At 51.4% G+C, this 18837-nt stretch overlaps 1 protein-coding gene across 1 annotated transcript in view; it reads left to right on the forward strand.

Moving 5' to 3' along the window:
- The window catches only part of Pald1 (phosphatase domain containing paladin 1), a 66692-nt gene extending 50131 nt beyond the window's left edge, over window positions 1-16561 (forward strand). Inside the window, exons 19-20 of the mRNA XM_020162106.2 lie at window positions 12806-12961; window positions 14822-16561. Coding sequence (XP_020017695.1) covers window positions 12806-12961; window positions 14822-14968 — 303 coding nt within the window. The 3' untranslated portion in view covers window positions 14969-16561. The remainder of the gene's footprint in view (window positions 1-12805; window positions 12962-14821) is intronic.
- The last annotated feature ends 2276 nt before the right edge of the window (window positions 16562-18837 follow it).

Here is an 18837-nt window from a genome sequence, read left to right on the forward strand (position 1 = left end):
CTTTAGCCACAGGGTCACCTGCATGTCCCAGCCAGCCTAGAGCTGTGTTCTGACCTAAATTGTCTCAGTTGCACATCTTAGAAGGTACCTCTGCCAGCTCTTCCTATGTGCAAGGAGATGGGGGAGGCTTTCAGTTTAGCATCTGAAATATGACCATTCACAATTTCTTAATTCATAGGTGTTTTTGTGAAAGCACCTGTGATTGGAGTACAGTGGAATGGTTTATTATGTGGACAGCCGAGTGCCAAGCCCCATCCAGGTGGAAAGGACTGAGGCCATACTGTCCCAGGCTGCTAGGTGGAGGAATGAAGATGTGGGTATCAGAACTGGAGGGAGCCCGGTTCTGATGCAGCCTGTGCTCCCACCTGCTGGGCTGCACCCCCATTCCTCTCACAACAGTGTGTGGAAGTCCTTGGGGGACTGTGTGCATAGGGTGTGGCTGTTGCACAGTAAGTGCTCAGCAAACAGGAGGGCTCTGAGGATGCACTGTAGAGCCAGTGCCCTACAGTATTCCTCCTAGCTTCAGAACGCCCCTGTGGGTCCTCGGAGTCCAGTGCTTAATGGTCTCAGAGAGTATCTGGCCCCTCGGTTTACAGATGAGGCCATGGGGCCTAGAGTGGAAGGGCAGGTTCCCCAAGGTCCCATGGGAGTCAGTGGTGGGGTGTGGGCAAGAGGCAAAGGTCTCCACTCTAGTCTCACGCCCCTGCCCAGTCCAGTTGTCCAAGGGTCTCATTGGTGTTGCCCTACTGGGCTGAGGAGGCTTGCTAAAACTCTAGAATGGCAGCTGCCCCCTGCCCCACCATGAACTGACTCCTCTAGAAATTGGCAGTCAGGTCTTACCTCAGTATCTGACTGTTTGTTTAAACCTCTGCCCTCTGGGTTCAAACCAGAAATCCCTGGGTCACCTGCAGTGGGATCTGCAGTTCTCTTCACAGAGCAGGCCTGGGTACTGTGTATGCAGGGTGCTGGTCAGCTTGGTCAGACCCCTAGAGCCTCTGGATGGAAACGGACCTGAGCGGCAGGGTATATTCCCTCCATTGGCTCCACTGCCTGGGAACTTTCCAGGTTGGGCCCATGGTTTGTCCATCCCAAGTCCTCCCAAGAGAATACTGCTTTGGAATTCTGAAACCCTCAGTAGCATGTGACTACTCAGCTTTCTTCCCTTCACCTCCTAGAGCCCCTAGATGGTGGATTTCCCTTTCCTGGCCCTCTGCCAGCTTTAGTAGTCTGGTTTAATAAGAAGAAATTAACAACATGGCTTCTGACATTTGGTGCTTGGGATGCCTCGCAGGGTCCCAAGGTCCTCATCAGGGAAGAGTGGAAAAGTGTGGGAGTCACTGCTCTGTTGTGAGCAGGAAGGAGTGCTCCGGACGTGCATAGCTCTCCGTCTGTAGGAGGAGCATTGCCACAAGGAGGAGGTCGGTCTGTGGCTTGTTTGTTGTATATGAAACATAATGTTCTGTTAGAATATTACCAAAAGCTTAGCCAGTCCAGGGACAGCAAGGCATCTCCCAGAATCCTGCTAACCACGATTGCTCTCATTTTTGCTGATCCCTTTTCGTTCTTGTCCTTGTGCACATGTATGCACCTTCTGTTGTGGGTCCATGTGATGCCCTGTGTGCCCACCTGGTCAGTGTTCATGTGTGCATAGGCCACTCACTGCGTGCTCACTATGAATGCCTGTCTTATGCTTCACCTGTGCTAACACTGAGGACAGGTAGGTAGGGAAAGCTGAGCCTGGGTGCCAGCAGGGTGGAGAGAGGCAAAGGAGTGCCTTCCTCTGCTCCTGGTGTTTTATTGTGTTTGCTGACGAGCCTTCACATTGTCACAGTTAATGTATTTGCAGCGTGCAGCCCCCTTCCATGCTGTTCTGTCTTCCCAGTGTGTCCCGCTGTTTTCTGAAATGGTGATGGTGATGAGCACCTGTTGTCCTGACATCTTTGTGGATTTTCTCTGAAGCCTGATTCTTAGAAGTAGAATTATTGACTGTGTTGAAAGGTAGTTGTACATTAAAAAAAAAACAAAACACCTTATTTTAAAAACTTTAAAACAGAAAACGTCAAGGTGGAGAGCAGACTTTTGACGAGTTGTGTGCCCTCCAGTCCCAGCCTCTCAGCTCCCGCAGTCTCCACGCTGGACCACTTTAAAACAAGTGTCAGTTCTCACACTACTTCCTTTGTTTTTTTTTTTTTCTTTTATTATTCATATGTGCATACAAGGCTTGGGTTATTTCTCCTCTCTGCCCCCACCCCCTACCTTACCACCCACTCCGCTCCCTCCCTCTCCCCCCTACCCCCTCAATACCCAGCAGAAACTATTTTGCCCTTATTTCTAATTTTGTTGTAGAGAGAGTATAAGCAATAATAGGAAGGAACAAGGGTTTTTGCTGGTTGAGATAAGGATAGCTATACAGGGCATTGACTCACATTGATTTCCTGTGCGTGTGTGTTACCTTCTAGGTTAATTCTTTTTGATCTAACCTTTTCTCTAGTTCCTGGTCCCCTTTTCCTGTTGGCCTCAGTTGCTTTTAAGGTATCTGCTTTAGTTTCTCTGCGTTAAGGGCAACAAATGCTAGCTAATTTTTTAAGTGTCTTACCTATCCTCACCCCTCCCTTGTGTGCTCTCGCTTTTATCATGTGCTCAAAGTCCAGTCCCCTTGTTGTGTTTGCCCTTGATCTAATGTCCACATATGAGGGAGAACATACGATTTTTGGTCTTTTGGGCCAGGCTAACCTCACTCAGAATGATGTTCTCCAATTCCATCCATTTACCAGTGAATGATAACATTTCTTTCTTCTTCATGGCTGCATAAAATTCCATTGTGTATAGATACCACATTTTCTTAATCCATTCATCGGTGGTGGGGCATCTTGGCTGTTTCCAACACTATTTCCTTTGTAGATATTTCAGCACATACTGGGAAAGAAGGAGCTCTTTTGAAAAAGATAATCATAACACCAATATCCCATTGTCACCCTTAAGTCATTCTTATCGTCATATATCAAGTCAGTGTTTAGATTTGCTCACTTGTCTCATAAAGTCTTTTTGGCCTTGGATCAGAATCTAGACAGGAGCTCCATGTCACATTTGGTTGGTTGGCCCCTAACGTATATTTATTTATTTGGTGCTGGAGAGGGAGCCCAGGCCTCACTCATACTAGACAAGGGCTTTACCACTGAGCCATTCTCCTTTACCCCTGTACTATGTTTATTGAGGGAATTGGGTTGTCTCCCTGGGCTTTCCGAAGCTCATCTTGCCAGTTGAACGTAGGTTGGCCTGTGCCCCTCTGAAACTTGCCAGTCACAGGCTTGATCAGATTCTGGCCTAGCCTTTGGCAGGAGTAGTTGCAGGTGGTGCTGTGCTATGTGCTGCCATCAGGCCTGGGAGGTCCTGTTGCCTCTTGCTGTGACTGGAGCAAGCGAAGGAATCCACCGTGCACATTGCCTGTACCCCTCCTTTCATTTGGAATTTGCAGAACGGTGATTCCTTCTGCATTAGTTAACTGAGCAGTTCCAGACAGGGAGGCTGCTCCCAGGTGCCGTGGGCCAGAAAGGCAGGTGCTTGCTTCACTTCTTTGCTTGATTTTCTCATCTTCTGTGGATGAGTTGGTTTGATGTTGGATTCAGTGAGGCCTCCCATTCTTCCAGACTTGGGTAGAGTTGTAGACTCTGAAGAGGTCTGGGTGATAAGTGGGTGGGAGAGAGGAGGAAGAGGGAAGTCTCTGGAGACCAGGGACCCAGGCCTGCATGTCCTGATGTTGACCTAACCACCCAGCCCAAGAGGCGCCCACACTAGACTAAGGCACATTTTCACAGCCACAGCCTGGCTGCACCCTTACTCCTGCTCCTGTGTTTGAGGGCAGGCTGGCTTTAACATTAGTTCCAGTTTTGCATGTGAGGGAGAGGGAACAAAAGTCATGAGCTTGTTCAACACATAGCCAGAAGGTGGCAGAAGGAAAGCTAAGCCCAGACCCCGACTTCCAGATCAGGCTCTCTGCTACACCACACTGGCTCCCAGAAAGCAGATGGTTTCCTCTCTCCCTGCCTTCCTCTAGCTTTGCTGTGAAGAATATAAGAACTGGATGTCTCAGGCCTGGCCCTGAGGCATTTTCAGGCTGAGTAGGAGAAAGGCCATGGGGATGAGAGCATATCCCAGAGGCCATTGCGGGCACAGCCTGGAGGTACGGGCTCTGAATCTGTGCACACACTTTCCACTGGGATGGACTTGACCTGACGTGATAGTCTTGGGCTTCTGCGTCATCCTGTCTCAGCTGCCTGGCTTTGGGGCTGCAGCCCCGACCCTGCCTCCTCCATCCTCCAAGGGCATCAGTAAGGTTGGGTCAAAGCCTGGTCAGTCTGTGTGTGTGAGGGGCCAGAGTGCTCAGGGAATTTTAAGAACTGCTTTAAACAGGAAAAAAAAAGAAAGAAAGAAAAAGAAAATCTTTTGAATTGAGCCAGTTAATGAAGATGTGGGATGGATGTGAGAAGGCCAGGCCCAGGCTGAGGAGACTCCAAGATGGCTGCCGGCCCACAGAGTGACACCATCTGGTGAATTAGTTATTTCCTGTTGGACTTGGAAAGGGGAGATTTTTGTGACAGAAACCAAGGTCAGAGCTCCTGGAGGAAGCCCTGCTAGCTTCATTAATGCCAGTGGCACTTTTCCTTGGCTTTGGCTGGTCATGGTAATAATTCTCAGACTGGACTGCTTTAGATTTGAGCTGTGCTTTTTGAGTTTGTCTCCCTTCCTTCCTTCCTTCCTCCCTCCCTCCCTCCCTCAGTACTAGGGATCAAACTCAGGGCCACACCCCCAGTTCTTTTTGTTTTGTTTGCTTTTCAGACAGGGTATCCCCATAACTGCCAGGCTGGCTTCAAACTGTGATCCTCCTGTCTCTGCCTTCCAAGTAACCGGGATAACAGGCATGTGCTACATGCCTAGCACCTTTTGAATTTTCTAAGAACCGTTTCTCAGTGCTGCTGGTGATGAGATCAGAGCAAGTTTAATTAGATTCTTTTGACTGTGGAAGAAACTAAGGCTTATAGAAGTTTTGTGCCTGGCTGGAAGTCGGACCAGAACCTGTCTCACAACACCTCTACCTGTGTTCCTTTTCCTTCACTGTGGCAGTCAGGACCCAGGGGTCAGTTTTTGGTAGCAGAAAGAGGAAGGGTTGGTGAAGAAGCCACAGGCCACTACTGTGCTCACTGCTTGGGTTGGTGCAGTGGGCCCTGCAAATAGGAGCGGCTTGGAGGCCAGTGAGATCAGCTCAGGACTGAGGCCATCTTTTTAAAGAATATAGAAAGTGAGACAGCTTTAGTCCTAAGCCTGGGTGGATCTTCCTCAGCGTCTCTAAGACCTAGGTATGACCAGTGTTGTTCCCTGCTGATATTCCAATAGGTAATGTGTCTTCAGGGCCAGGCCCATGCAATTAGAGCAGCCCTGGAATGCTGTGAGATGTCATCTAAGATGTGACAGAAGGAAGGGCTGTTTTCCCAGGCTCTTCACACTCTGCCCAGAATAGATACAGTGGGTTAGTGTGGCTGCCAGAATGGAGTTTATGTGTATTTGTAAGTGTATGTGAGTGCTTTCCCACATGTGTGGATGTGCATGAGTACATGTGTGCATGAGTGTGCGCATTTCTGTGTGTGCATAAGTGTATGTGTGAATGCTCTCTCACATGTGTGGATGTGCATGAGTGTGAGTGTGTGCTCTTGCATGCATGTGTGAACATGTGTTTGTGCAGGGCTGAGGCCTCTTCCTTCCCACTGTAGGCTAAGCTGGAACCATTTCTGCCCCACTGGGGACTTTCCTGCTTTATTCAGCAGCAAACCACTATTGTGCCCCTGTACTGTGCCAGGCAGGGTCTCTGTAGGCATGGTTTGAGAGGGGTTTCAGTCTCAACTCCAGCATCTCCTGACCACCAGCATCATCCTCGTCTGGTGAGATGTGCCTCTGCCTCTGCACATAGCTCTCACGTCCAGGGTGTGGTGGTCGCCAGAGCTTCATGATTTAGCTTTACAGGTCAACTTCTGAAAGCCTGGCTCCCAGGACCCTGCCAGGTATAAGCAGGGCTCCACAATCTCTGTCTAGTGAGTGGATGGATGGATGAATGAAAGGTACAATAAATTGTTGCATAAATAGATAGGGAAAATGAATCTATTTACTGTACCTTTGGCTCTCTGTCCACAGTATTGGTCTTCTAGGACAGGATGCTCTCCTCCAGAGATGGGAAAAGCCCTGGGTTGTGGTGAGAAACCTTGTCTGCCAGTAATTTCCTATGCAACCTTGGGCATGTCACTTTGGCCTGCCTGGGCCTCTGCTTTCCCATGTGTCACCCAGGTTATTACCCTGTACTTCCAACCTTGATGGGTGGTGATGAGGACCAGTCCAGTGCAGGGGAGGCAGGAACAGTGTGTAGGGGACACACAGCATGCCTGGGATTCACGTGCAGGGCTGGGGGCTTTTTGTGGGGTGGGGGCCGCTCTCATTAGCACTGAATCCCAGTGTCTGGCTACTGAACAAGGTTGGTTGGGTGAATAGCAGGTAGAGGTTTAGTACCTTCCCATGTTGAAAATATGGAACAAAGTATGATGTCTTTGGAAAACTAGTCACGTGTATGGGCTAAGGGTCATGTTCTCCCTTCCAGAGGTCAGGAACAGAAAATCACCTTGTGCTACAGGCAGAGCTGATTGTTTGGGGACTGTGTCTGCTGGGAGGGGGTGGGGATGGTGGAGGGGTGGTATACTTGGGAAGAGAGTGGGGTCTGAGCTCTGGGACCTGCCATCTTGAAGGACAGTCAGCTGCTTGCTCAGCCTGGACTTCTCAGCTCATGCAGAGGGCCATGTTTCTTGCCACTCAGGGCTAGGTGGGGGGACACAGGGAGGCTCCAGGAATGCGAAGAGGGTAGTTGGCTTGGAATGATGCAGACCTTGGGCCTGGCCTCCCTTGCTGAGGCTGTTTTCCCTGGAGTCTAAGCCTGGCCAGGTCTTTAAGTGCAAGCCTCCCTTGTGGGTAGTTCCTAGTGAGAGTAGACAGGAAGCCTGGGTTCCTGCCACCAGCTCTCCAGGTAACCCTCGTGGATATGTCCACCTGTGTTGACTTCAGCCTGTCTTTCTGGAAAGCAAAAGGGTGAGGAAGGTGACCCTGGGCATTCTGAGAGGATGGGATTAATGAAAATGCCAGATGTGGGCACTCGTCATGCATTGATTCCTTACACACCTATTAAGTGCCTGCCACTGTCAGGTGCTGCAGTGCGACGCACAAAAGACACAGTCCCTTCCCTTCCCTTATGGAGTCTGTGCTCTAGTGAGGGAAACACAGTGGACTGTGCATAAGTGAGACTTGTGGTACATTGGATGGTGACTGGTCTGCGGGAGAAGTGTAAGGAGATAGGGAGGATATGGGATGACGGGCTGCAGGTTTTTTGTTTTGTTTTGTTTTTTAACTAGGAATGGAACCCAGGACCTCACTCAGCCATGGCAAACACTCTACCACTGAGCTACACCTCAGCCCTGGGGTTGCAGTTTAAAATAGGTAGTGAGGAAAGGGCTGGATGAGAAGATAGAATTTGAACATAGGCCAGAAAGAGGTGGTGGGGGTGAGCTGGTGGAGTGACTCAAGCGGTAGAGCACCTGCCTAGCAAGCATGAGGCCCTGAGTTCAAACCCCAGTTCTGAGAAAAAGAAAAAAAAAAAAGAGGTAAGAGAAGGAGCAATGCCAGCATGTGGGGGAGGAGTGCTCCAGGCAGAGAATACAGCAAATGCAAAGCCCCTGCGGTGGTTGCTGCCTGGTGTGTTTGAGGAGCAGTGCAAGGTCAAGGGAACAGGCCAGGGGATGCAGGATGGAGGACATTGTGTGGGTTGCTTGGACTTCACCTTCTGCTCAGTGTGAGGGAAGCTGGTGCAGAGGTGCCAGCTTAATGCACATGGATTGTATGGGGCTCTACTGGGAGTTGACAGCTGGTGGAGGTGGTGCTGGGAGGCCAGTCAGGCTGTCATTGAGTGCTACTGGTGGCTTGGACCAGGTGGTGAAGGTGGCAGCCTCTGGAAGTGTTTTGAATTGAAGCCAGTGGGGTTCTAATTGAGTGGATGTGGGGTCAAGAAGGGGAGAAGTTTAGCCCAGGCAGCTGGAAGGTGGAATTGCACTGGGATGGCAGACCTGGCCCAGCAGATGTTGGAAGGGCTGGGGAGGACTATCACCATACATTAGGGGAGCTTGAGATGCCTGGCCAACATCCATAGGAGTGCTTATGTGGGGCTCCGAGTGTCCAACCAGAAGCCAAAATCTGGACGCTCCTGGAATCTGTGGATAGAGGATATGACCTACGAGTGAGTATGTTGACTCTGAGCACCTGCTGTATATCAAATTCTGGCACAGGGGTATGGGGAGAAGGGAGAGGGGGGGTTTACCTGGTGATTCCTGGGGCCCCTGGGTTTATTGGTGTCTGAGAAGCAGATCCTGCCTTGGCAAAGCAATTAGAAACCCTTAAGATGGAATGTATTGCAGTGTTTAAGGTTTAAGGCCCAGGAGGGTGAGGCTGTGAGGACTAGGGTGCTCAGGACAGGCTTAGGGGGACAAGCTAAAGGTTCCTGGGCCAGGTGGAGAGAAAAGGCAATCCAGGCAGAAGGAACAGAGTAGAGGAATGCACAGAAGCTGGCATGAGCAGGGAGGGGTGGGTTGACGGTGGTAAAAGAGGCTAGGGTCAGAGGAAGAGCATGGGTATTGGCATTCACTTCCCAGCTCGGAACCCTGTGACCCTGGGCAGTGACTTAAAACCTTAGTGAGCCTCATCTACAAAACAGGATATCCACATCACTCACAGAGATGTCCCATGTCAGATACAGGGATGTTAGGAGAGTGTTAGGATCTAGCCATCATATCAGATGTCGCATAGTCAGTGTGGCCATGGTGTGTAGTAGGCCCTGGATGCCCCCATTGTAGAGCTAGCCTAAGGAGGCTCCCTAGCAAAGAATAGAACTTCTAGACAGCCACATTAGCAGTGCCAGGCCTGCAGACCAGAGGTGTGAGAGGCTGAAGTTCCCAGAGCCCTGGCCTCCTCTCCTGGTCCTCTTCTATTTCAGGGCTCAGTCTCAATGGAGGAGGAAGGCTTGTCCAGCGCCGCCACAGCTAATGACAGCCTTGCCTGCCAGGCCATTTAAAAACAGCTGCACTATTTTTATGCTGCCTACTTACTCCCCAGGCTGGGATGGTTTTAAGGAACCTGGGGCCTTTGTAGGCAGATGGGTCATCATCTCAAATCACAGCCCTGCAAGGGCAGGATGTATGCATGGAACATACATGGGGGGCGTTAGGCATCGTCTTTACACAGTGCTCTGAATTTAGAGATAATTCTACCTTTGCCAGTGGGACTTGGGAGAAATCATTCCACTCTCCACCCGAACGATCCTCAGACCAAGTCCTTGCTGGTGTCTCGCCGGAGTGGGCCACGGCTAGGACTGTGCTGGTGCGGCCAGGTGAGAGCCGAGGCTCTACATGCCTACAGGACATTTCTTCTGAATTCTTCAATCGAAAGTAGTTTGAAGGACTTTTCACAGTGGGGTGTGGGTGATTTCTTCTCCCCCTGTGTAAAAAAAAAAAATGTTTTAAATAGACTCCAGCCTCCAGTGGAGATTGGAAGAGAAAAGTAGCCCTGGGGAGGCGGGGTGAGAGGGAGAGGGTATCCACAGTGTGGCACCAACTATTTATCCTGGGAGACAGGCAGGTCCCATTGTGTTGGCCACAGTTTACATTTAGGTAAAATCTTTTTCTTTTTCTCTGTCTACTGTCTAATTTCTAAGTAAAATGGGTATTTTTGGAATACATGCTTAGTTAACCCTTATAACAATAGGCATCCAGTGTGGCCTCCCCGCCCCCAACTTCTCTCCTGCAAGCAACCTCCTGGCCATCCCCGACCTCAGAGCCAGCTCTAGCCCTTGTCTGCAAGGCTGTCTTTATTTGACTTGGCTCCTATACTCCCCGTCTTGGCCCTTCTCTCCCTTCCCCTCCCCCCAGCTTGTCTACCCTAGGTGTGGGGGGATACCCTGGGGCCAGACTTTTTTTTTTTTTTTTTTTGTGACAGTACTGGAGTTTGAACTCAGGGCCTTATGCTTGTTAGGCAGGTGCTCTACCACTTGAGCCACTCTGCCAGCCCTTTTTTGTGTTGGTATTTTTGAGATAGGGTTTTGGAAACTATTCTCCTGGGCTGTCTTAGAACCATGATCTTCCTGATCTCTGCCTCCTGAGTAGCTAGGATTATAGCCACCAGCACCCGGCAGACTGCACTCTTGACTCCTCCTGCCTCCTGGGTGCTCTGTCCCTCTGGTGCTCTGTCCCTCTCAGAGCACTTATTGCCACCTCTCCTTCGTCACCTACCTCACATGTCACTTCCCTCTGCTGCCCTTCCTCCATCCTTACCACTGCTTACTCTAGCTGCTCAGAGTGCGGGACCTGGGTGTAACACTTCTTTGTGTCCTCAGCCCTGATGTTAGCATGGCTCTTCATGGGTACTAGGTGCCTCCTTACCCCTTGCTTTACTGAAAAATCCCACCCCTGGAAACTTAAAGAGGTTGAGAATTGAATAGCAAGACCAGGACCCAGCCCATAGGTCTCAGTTGTTGCCTAGGGAGTCAGAGCACTGATCCTGGTCCCCAAAGCCTTCCTGGGACTCTCTCCATCCCTCCTGCTTCCCTCCTCAGGGCCTCTGGCTTTGCCAGTTACCTTCCATTCATGTGACTCCCGGAACTTTGCTTTAAAGGCAGAAGTGGGGGTTGGGGTCCCCTGGCCCTACACAGACCCACTCTAGCTCTGATTCTTAGGGCCATGTCACATCTGGATTGGGGTCCACCCCAGAGTTCCCCACAGCAGCTGAGGAGGAGATGCATGCGGACTGACATTGTGTGCCTTCATGACCAGCTGTGGGCCTGCTGTTGGGAGACTGGCTCACTGTTCCCTCTCACGGTGTTCCTGGCACCCAAGGGACAACACCATGCCATGACCTTTCTGTTGTAGAGAGAGTTGCCATGGGCCTGGGTACAGGCATGGGTGTGTGGTAAGGACAGTGAGGTATGGCCACCTCCTACCAGTTGTCCTCTCCCCCCATGGAGTGTGGCAGGGACTGTGTGACTGGCACATCTGTGGGAGTTAGAGGGACAAAGTCAGTGGCAGAGTACTCTACAGAGGGACCCCTGGCTGTATATGTCCTGGGCTTTTGTCCACCTGACCCTCACACTGAGGAGAACCTTGAAAGAATCTCTTTAAAGTCCTTTTCCTTCTGACATGAATCTCTAGTGAGTCTTCTCCTACCCCTAATCCTTCAGGGGCTCCCCAGTGCTGAAGTCATGGTGCTCAACCCTAGTCAGCAGCCCTTAATGAATCCACTGCCCAGGCCCTGCCATCTGGGACTCTCATTTGACTGGTCTCGGGTGGGGCCCAGGCACATGCATTTTAAGACTCCTTGTGGTTTTCATGGACTCAAGGTCATGAACACAGCTGGAGGATTAGCTTGCTTTTTTTTTTTTTTTGGCGACCATGGTGTTTGAACTCAGGGTCTCACGCTTGCTAGGCAGGTACTTTTACCACCTGAGCCACTCCACCAGCCATTTTTTGTGATGGGTTTTTTCAAGATAGAGTCTCAAAAAGTGTTTGCCCAGGGCTGGCTTTGAACCACAATCCTCCTGATCTCTGCCTCCGGAATGGCCAGGATTACAGGTGTGAGCCACTAGCGCCCTGCAGGATTAGCTTCCTAGGTGGCACTGGTGGCTTCCATAAGTGGGTCCTCCTTCCAGCCAGGCCAGCTGCTCTCAGCTCCCACACTCTGGCCCCATCATCATCTCTGTGCTGGCCCTATCTAGTGCTGGTTCTCACTGTCCAGGTCAACAAGGTCTTCACAGCCCACCTGCACTGCCATGATCTCTAGGAAGCTTATTTTCAATTAGCTTTGCTTTCCCTCTGTCTCCAACATGTAACCTGATGCCATTTGCAGAGAAGGTCTGGCCTTACTTGGTAGAAAGATTGATGTCCCACTACTCCATCCTCATCGCTTCCCCCCCATGCATTTGGGTTCTCCCCTTCCCACGTGTTGCATGTCTTGCTGCTCCTTGGCTCTAATGGCCTTTCTCATCCTATTTTCTGTCCCAGCCTTGGAGAGGGTAAGGGTGGAGGTAGGAGGGAGTATTCCCATCTCTGTCAACTCTGATCCTAGGCCGTTTGAGAAACAGGCAAGGAAATTAGGTGGAGATGGCGGGGAGTTAGAGGCCAAGATGGGGTTTCTCTCCTCTCCAGTCAAAGAGGGGCGACAACCCAATGAGCCCAGGCTGAGGGAGGAGGTCGAAGCTGTCTCCACGAGTCAGAACCCTGCTGCCACCAGCCCCTTGCCAGGCCATGATCAAGAGTCCTCATAGCTCTCCTGAGGGAAGCCAGGGGGCTGGGAGAGGGGAGCTGAAGTCTTTCCTATAATCCTTAGAGGATGGGAGGAGATGTACCCTCCTCGGTAGAAGTTGGCTCGGTGTCTGGTCCTGCCACCTAGAGGGCCTCTTCATACCTCAGGTACTACAGAGCTTTCTTGTTGACAGTGTGCCTCAGTCACCCCTCAGAGAGAGCAGTGGTCACAGTTCCATAGTGAGGAAACAGAGACTCAGGGGGGGTGGGTGGCCCCAGGAACCAATATGCCCATTGGTCTTCCCTGATGCCTAATGGGGAGGTACCCTTCTTCCTGCCATCTGAATCACCATGCCGAGTGCTCAGGGCAGTGGGTGTGTGTTTGTGTTGAGGACAGTGAGTCCCCTGCACTGACACCACTGTGTCCTCTTCTCCAGGCAAAGGCTGCCAAGGAGGCGCGGGAGATGAGGAGGCTTCAGCTGCGGGGCCTGCAGTATCTGGAGCGCTATGTCTACCTGATCCTTTTTAACGCCTACCTCCGCCTGGAGAAGGCCCACGCATGGCAGAGGCCTTTCAGCGCCTGGATGCGGGAGGTGAGGGAGAGGTGGGAGATGGCGGGGAGCCTGGGGTGATGAGCTCACGGGTAGCCTGGGTTCTCCCACCTGGTCCCTTTGTGTTGTCTCTGGGGATCCAGGTGATGGCTCCCCTGGGGAGGGGAAGAGTTCCGTTCTACCAGATTGTCTCACAGGACTGTGACTGTGAGTCCTCAGTGTAATATCTGCACTTGGCAGGCAGCCAACAGCAGGTGACAGAGTGAGTGAATAAACGACTGGCGAGGAAGAAGAGTGTGGGGGTAGAGGGAGCTGTCTGCTGGGCAAGACCCTGCTGTCTGTGTCCCCATGGCCAATGTTACCTGGACACCAGCTCTGGGCACTTCATTCAACCTCCATCTGTGCCCTTTCATGGCTAATGGCAAGGCTGCATGTCCCCACTCCTGCCTCCTTGACCTTGGACCACGTGGTCATCCTGCTTAACTTGTCCTCAACCCTATGTGGAATAGTGTTAATAGTTTTGGTTTCAGCTAAGAAAGTGGTGGGGATTCAATGAGATGCACGTAGTGTCATCTTCCAGACATGCCTTGAACAGTATGACTGTCACCCCTCCCCCCCAATTCACAGAGGAGGGGACCGAGTGGAGAGTTTAAGAATTCACTTAAGGCCATAATTAGAGCTGGTTGGTTGGTTCCAAAGCCCACCTCATTCTGACCTAAGATGCCACTCTCACTTTTGGACCCCTTGATTCATCTCTGCTTGACCTCCTGCCTCCTGCCTGGGCACCTGTAGATCAGGAGAGAGACCTCTGTCCTCCTCAGCAAAGTGGCCTGGCCTATAATTACCCTCAACCAGGAAGCTGGCCCTCCTGACCTCTCCAGCAGATCATGGCAGTTCTAATCTGAGTTCAGGGCTGGAATTAGCTCCCTTGGGGCAGGTGGGTGGAGAACTGGAGCAGGGACCCAGCTAGAGTGGGTGTAGGATGGGGTGGGGCAGAGGCAGGAGACAGGACTGAGGGCTGCTGAGGATGAGCCTGGGTGTGGTCCTTGGGATGTCAAGGTGAGGAAGTATCACGTATGTGATGTGGCATTGAGTCAGGAGACCTGATGGGTCATGTTAAGGCCATGTCAGGCCTGAGCAGGCCTGTACTTAGCATCCTTTTTGAGCCACTGGGTGGGTTGCAGGTGGGAACAACAAGGACATTGCCTGTTTTGGCTCTGCTTAGAGAGTAGAAATCAGGGGACCAGGACCTGGGAGAAACCTGATCCCCTCCACAGCTAAATCTGGTGTTTGATGTTAGGGGGACTTCAAGGAAGGAGAGCTACAGGACTGTGGTTCCAGCCCCAGGGCCTCTCTCCTGGGATGTGTGTGTGTGTGTGTGTGTGTGTGTAGGTATAGGAAGCAGGATGAAGCCATCCCTTTACTCGAGGTGGAGGTACATTTTCCTTGTCTCGAGGTGGAGGTACATTTTCCTTGTCTTCCAGGATGGTGGGGTGTCAGAGTCTGAGGCCAGGGCCTGTGCTGCCCGGCAGCAGGGCTGTGCAGTGAGTGTTCTTAGAGAAGCCGCTCAGCTGCTTGGGGCTGAGCCCAGCTAAGGGGCTCAGGCTGAGGCTACCACGTCAGTGCTGCTGAGGGTGCCTGAGTGTGTCCAGTGCTCCTCCATGTAGAGTGCTGCCTGTCTTCTGAGTTCCCCTGAATGCAGTCCTACAAATAATAACTGTTACCCTGTTATAGGAAACTGGGGCCAGAGAGGTGGACAGATGGACATACAGACTTGTGCCAGCTGGCAGGAGGCAGCTCAGAGCCCAGAGAGGGAAAGGCAGTATGATGGAGGGGGCCAGGGTGATCTGATGACACCTTCTCTCCCCTGAAGCACTGCCCCACATCTCTGTCCTCCCCTAGGTAGCGTCGAAGGCTGGAGTCTACGAGATCCTCAACCAGCTGGGCTTTCCCGAGCTGGAGAGCCAGGAGGACCAACCCCTCTCCAGGCTGCGCCACCGCTGGCAGGAGCAGAGCCCCGAGCCCTCTGCTTCTGGGGATTTCCTATAGGGTTCCCTCCTGTCCCCTGCAAGGCAGGCCAGAGCCGGAGGTTCTCATCAGTGGAAAAGGTTCCAGCTTCCTGGTGGGGCTGGAAGCCTTTTTGGAAAAAGCTTTTTATAGGATATGCAGTCATTCCTTGTAAACCCAGAGGCGCGTGACGGCCCTCCATTGAAGCTGGTGTGTACACCTTGCAGATCTTGTGGCGTTTGCCTCCTAGAGGCTCACACCCCAAACTGCCAAACAGCCTGCTGCCACTTCCGGCTCTTCTTTCCCTCTGACCACCCTGCAATGGAGCAACCCTTTCCCTGTCACTTTTGTTCCTTTTCTTCCTCTGGCTGCTTGGCCCTTGCCTCTCCCCTTTTGCTGTCTGAGCACTGAGGTGGGTGAGTGGACAATGCTTTGGGTTGATTTAGTCCTTTAAAGGCAGATTTGCCCAGTGTTCTCTGTCTTGTGCCTGTCTCTAGCTTGGGAAACCCTGAACACCACCTGAATAGCCAGGCTGGCTGAGGTTTGGCTTCTCCTCCTTTCCCTTCTCCCCTCCCCTGTGCTGACAGGAGGTGGAGGTTTCCAAAAAGCTGGAAATACCAGGGAGTCCCTCTCAGTAGAAGGAAAGAGCTTCAGAAGGCAGATGCAGCACAGTGGAAGAGACTTGCTCGATTTGCCAGGAGCCTGAGCAAGAGGTGCTGAGGAAGTCAAAGCTGGGAGCGGCAGCCCCTCCACATCTCTCTACCACGACAGCCCAGGATGACCCAAGCCCCAACTGTCACAGGAGGAGCCCAAGGATGCTGGGTCAAGGGTGGTTGCTGGGTGACCTTTGTGAATGATGGAGTGTAAGACTGGTCAAAAATGATGTGTGTGCGCCCCTGGATTCCAGGCCATCCTTGCAAGGATTACTAAGCTGCCTTCCTGAAGAACCAGAAGGGACAGACCATGCTGATCTAGGGCTGAGACCCTAGATCATTAGTGGGATGACTGTGTGGAAGAGGCACCAAGAGGGCTGTGTGGGTTGAATCTTGCAGCTCTCTGTCTGGAGCTGGTATTTGCTGGAACCCAGGGGCTGAACACAGAGGATCCTGTCTACCTGCCTGTCTCCTTGGGGACAGGGGAACCTCTCCAGGTGGCTCATGCCCTTTTGTAGAAAGATAGATGTTTCTACATTTCAAAAAGACATTTGTTGGCCATGATCTTTAAAAATGGGTTAAGAGGCCGAAGTTGTTCACATCTACCCTGTATTAGAAAATATTGACCCTCTTAGCTGAATTATTTTGCAAAACTACTGTATGTCTGGTCACTACCTTTTCAGGTTTGTTTTGTTATATTTGCATGTACTCAGAAGTGTTCATTTCTTTGCAGACAAGGTCTAGCTAAAGAGTCAGAGATCAGGGCTGAACTGGAAGGGATCCTTTGCTTCTTGTAGTTGGCTCTGACATTCAGCTGTGCTGGGACCACTGACCAGTCTTGCTGTCTCTCTGCCTCAGTTTCCTCATCTGTAAAATGGGAGAATAATACTTGCCTTCCTACCTCACAGGGGTGTTGTGAGGAATCATTTGTGATTTTTTTTGTACAGAACTTTTGAGCATTAAAAACAGCTTAACTGTGAAATGTGTCTGGCTGCTGATATCTAGTGTGAGGTAGATGGGGTAGAACTGGCCCAGGCAGAATCCCTGCCCCTTCAGAGTATGGGCTGGTGTACAAAGTGACTGGAGAGAGAGCACCTGCCCTTAGCATTTCTGAGTCTTAGAGAAAGTGAGTTTTTGCAGACATCCCTATTCCTTTCTTCATCTCCCCAGTCACGCCTTTCCTTCTTACACTGGATACCCAGTGCTGGATAAAGTAACACAGGAAGCTAATTCTCACTTAAGTGTGAAGAACTGCTGTATCTAAGCAAAATGCAGTTTAGGGCATAAGCAGAAAGTTGGACCTCAGCCTCTCCTTCCTCCTTCAAGACCAGTGGCCCAGCTCTGATGGAGAGTGGAGTGTGAGGGGGTCATAGGGAAGGTGAGAGCACCCTGGCCCAGGCCTCTCTAGGAGCTCCTGCAGGCTTAGGGCGACTAGGCTCTGAGTGGCAGTTCTCAGGCCAGCCAGGGTGGTCTTGGCTATTGGGGATGATGCACAGTAGGGAAGTGGAGTGCATGCCACATGATCTTTGATCATTTGCACTTACACCCTTACACAGAGTCGCTGGATCACACTGTCATTCTATTCTCAACTGTCTGAGGCACCTCCATACTGTGTTCCACCGTGGCTGGCTAATTCACATTCCCTCCAACAGTGTGCAAAGCTTACCCTTTTCCACACCCTGCTAGCACTTGCTGTCTCTCAGGTTTTTAAATAGTAGTCATCCTTCCAGGTGTGTGGGGACATCTGTGGTTTTACTTTGTGTCTCCCTGGCCATCAGCGATGCTTAACACTTTTCCTTATATCTGTTGGCCATTTGTACATCTTCTTTTAAAAAATGGCCTTTCAGGTCCTCTGCCCCAGTTAAGCAGACTTCAGATTAGGGATGCTCAACCTCTATTTTAATTGGTTTCCCCTCACAAAAAGCTGTCCACCTGTAACTCACGCCAGTAAGGCAGGGTTGTACTCTAGCTGTGGAAATTCAACCCATCTCTTTACTCCTCTGTTCTCATTCCCTCTCCCTGCCCTTTGGTTTTAAATGGTACTGTGGTGGAATAATATGACTAAAACAAGGAGCCATTGTGACCAGAGCAGCTGGTAGTGCTGGGTGGGCTGAACTTCCACCCCACCTGCTCATGAGCTACCTACCACTGTGTGATACACACACCTTTCCGCTCAGTAGCAAGAGCAGTGATTCACCCAGGGCAGTGATTCAGAAGAGCTCAGGCAAGGCACCTTGCTCTCTGGGTCTTAATGGAAAATGGGATCCGGATACTCACTGTGCAGGGTCAGCATAGGGTGAGAGGTAATGTGTGTGAAAAGTGCCTGGTGTCCTCCTTACATCCAGCAGACACTGGAGTATGTGAGTCCAGCTGAAGAGTCACTGAATTAGCAGCATCACTCAGGAGTAAATGAGGACCAGAAGAAATGGGAGGGTGTGGGGGGGTGGGTGGGGGGCTGGGTGCTGCTGGCTCATGCCTGTGATCCTAGCTACTCAGGAGGCAGAGTTCAGGAGGATCACAGTTTGAAGCCAGCCAGGGCAAATAGTTCTGCGAGACCTTATCTTGAATAGGGCTGGTGGAGTGGCTCAAGGTGAAGGCCCTCAGTTCAAGCCCCAGTACCTGAAAAAAAAAAAAAGTGGGGGAGGGTCAGGGGCAAGAGGGTACCACTGGCTGTCAGGGATGGGGGAGGAATACACAGGAGGGGTGTGTCTGAAGCACCCCAGGCTTGTTCTAGATTGTGGGAAGGTTCAGCCCAAGTGTCCTTTGGCTGTACAGGAGCCAGTAAGAGGGACACAAAGGAAGTCCTTAGCATCTTGGGGGGAAGCCACACTGACCTCTAAACAGAAGTGCAGGGCGGGGGAGCCATGGAGGACAAACTTGCTGGTTTCCCAGGGAAGCCAGCAGTATGAGGTCCCTGGTGTGTCTACCTGGGAAAGGAAAACAGAGTTTCCTTGTTTGTTGCAGTAGGATTAGGGCAGACAACCAAGCTTCCAGAAAACCTACCTGCCCTTGCACTGCCGAGGACAGAGCTTGCTGGAGACACTGGCCCATCTCTCACTGACTTCCCTAGGTGACTTCCGTTCCTTAGCAGACCAATCCTAGCCCCTCTTGCCTTTGGGCAGTGAGGGAAACTGAGGAAGAGCTGTTCTCCCTCTGCGCTTTGGCTCAAAGGAAGGCAGGACCTGGCAGAGCTCAAGGGATGCTGGGTGCTTACTATGAGCCAGCTCTGCACTAAATTCCTTACCTATGCTATCTTAA

Source organism: Castor canadensis, chromosome 7, assembly GCF_047511655.1.
Source record: "Castor canadensis chromosome 7, mCasCan1.hap1v2, whole genome shotgun sequence".
NCBI lineage: Eukaryota > Metazoa > Chordata > Mammalia > Rodentia > Castoridae > Castor > Castor canadensis.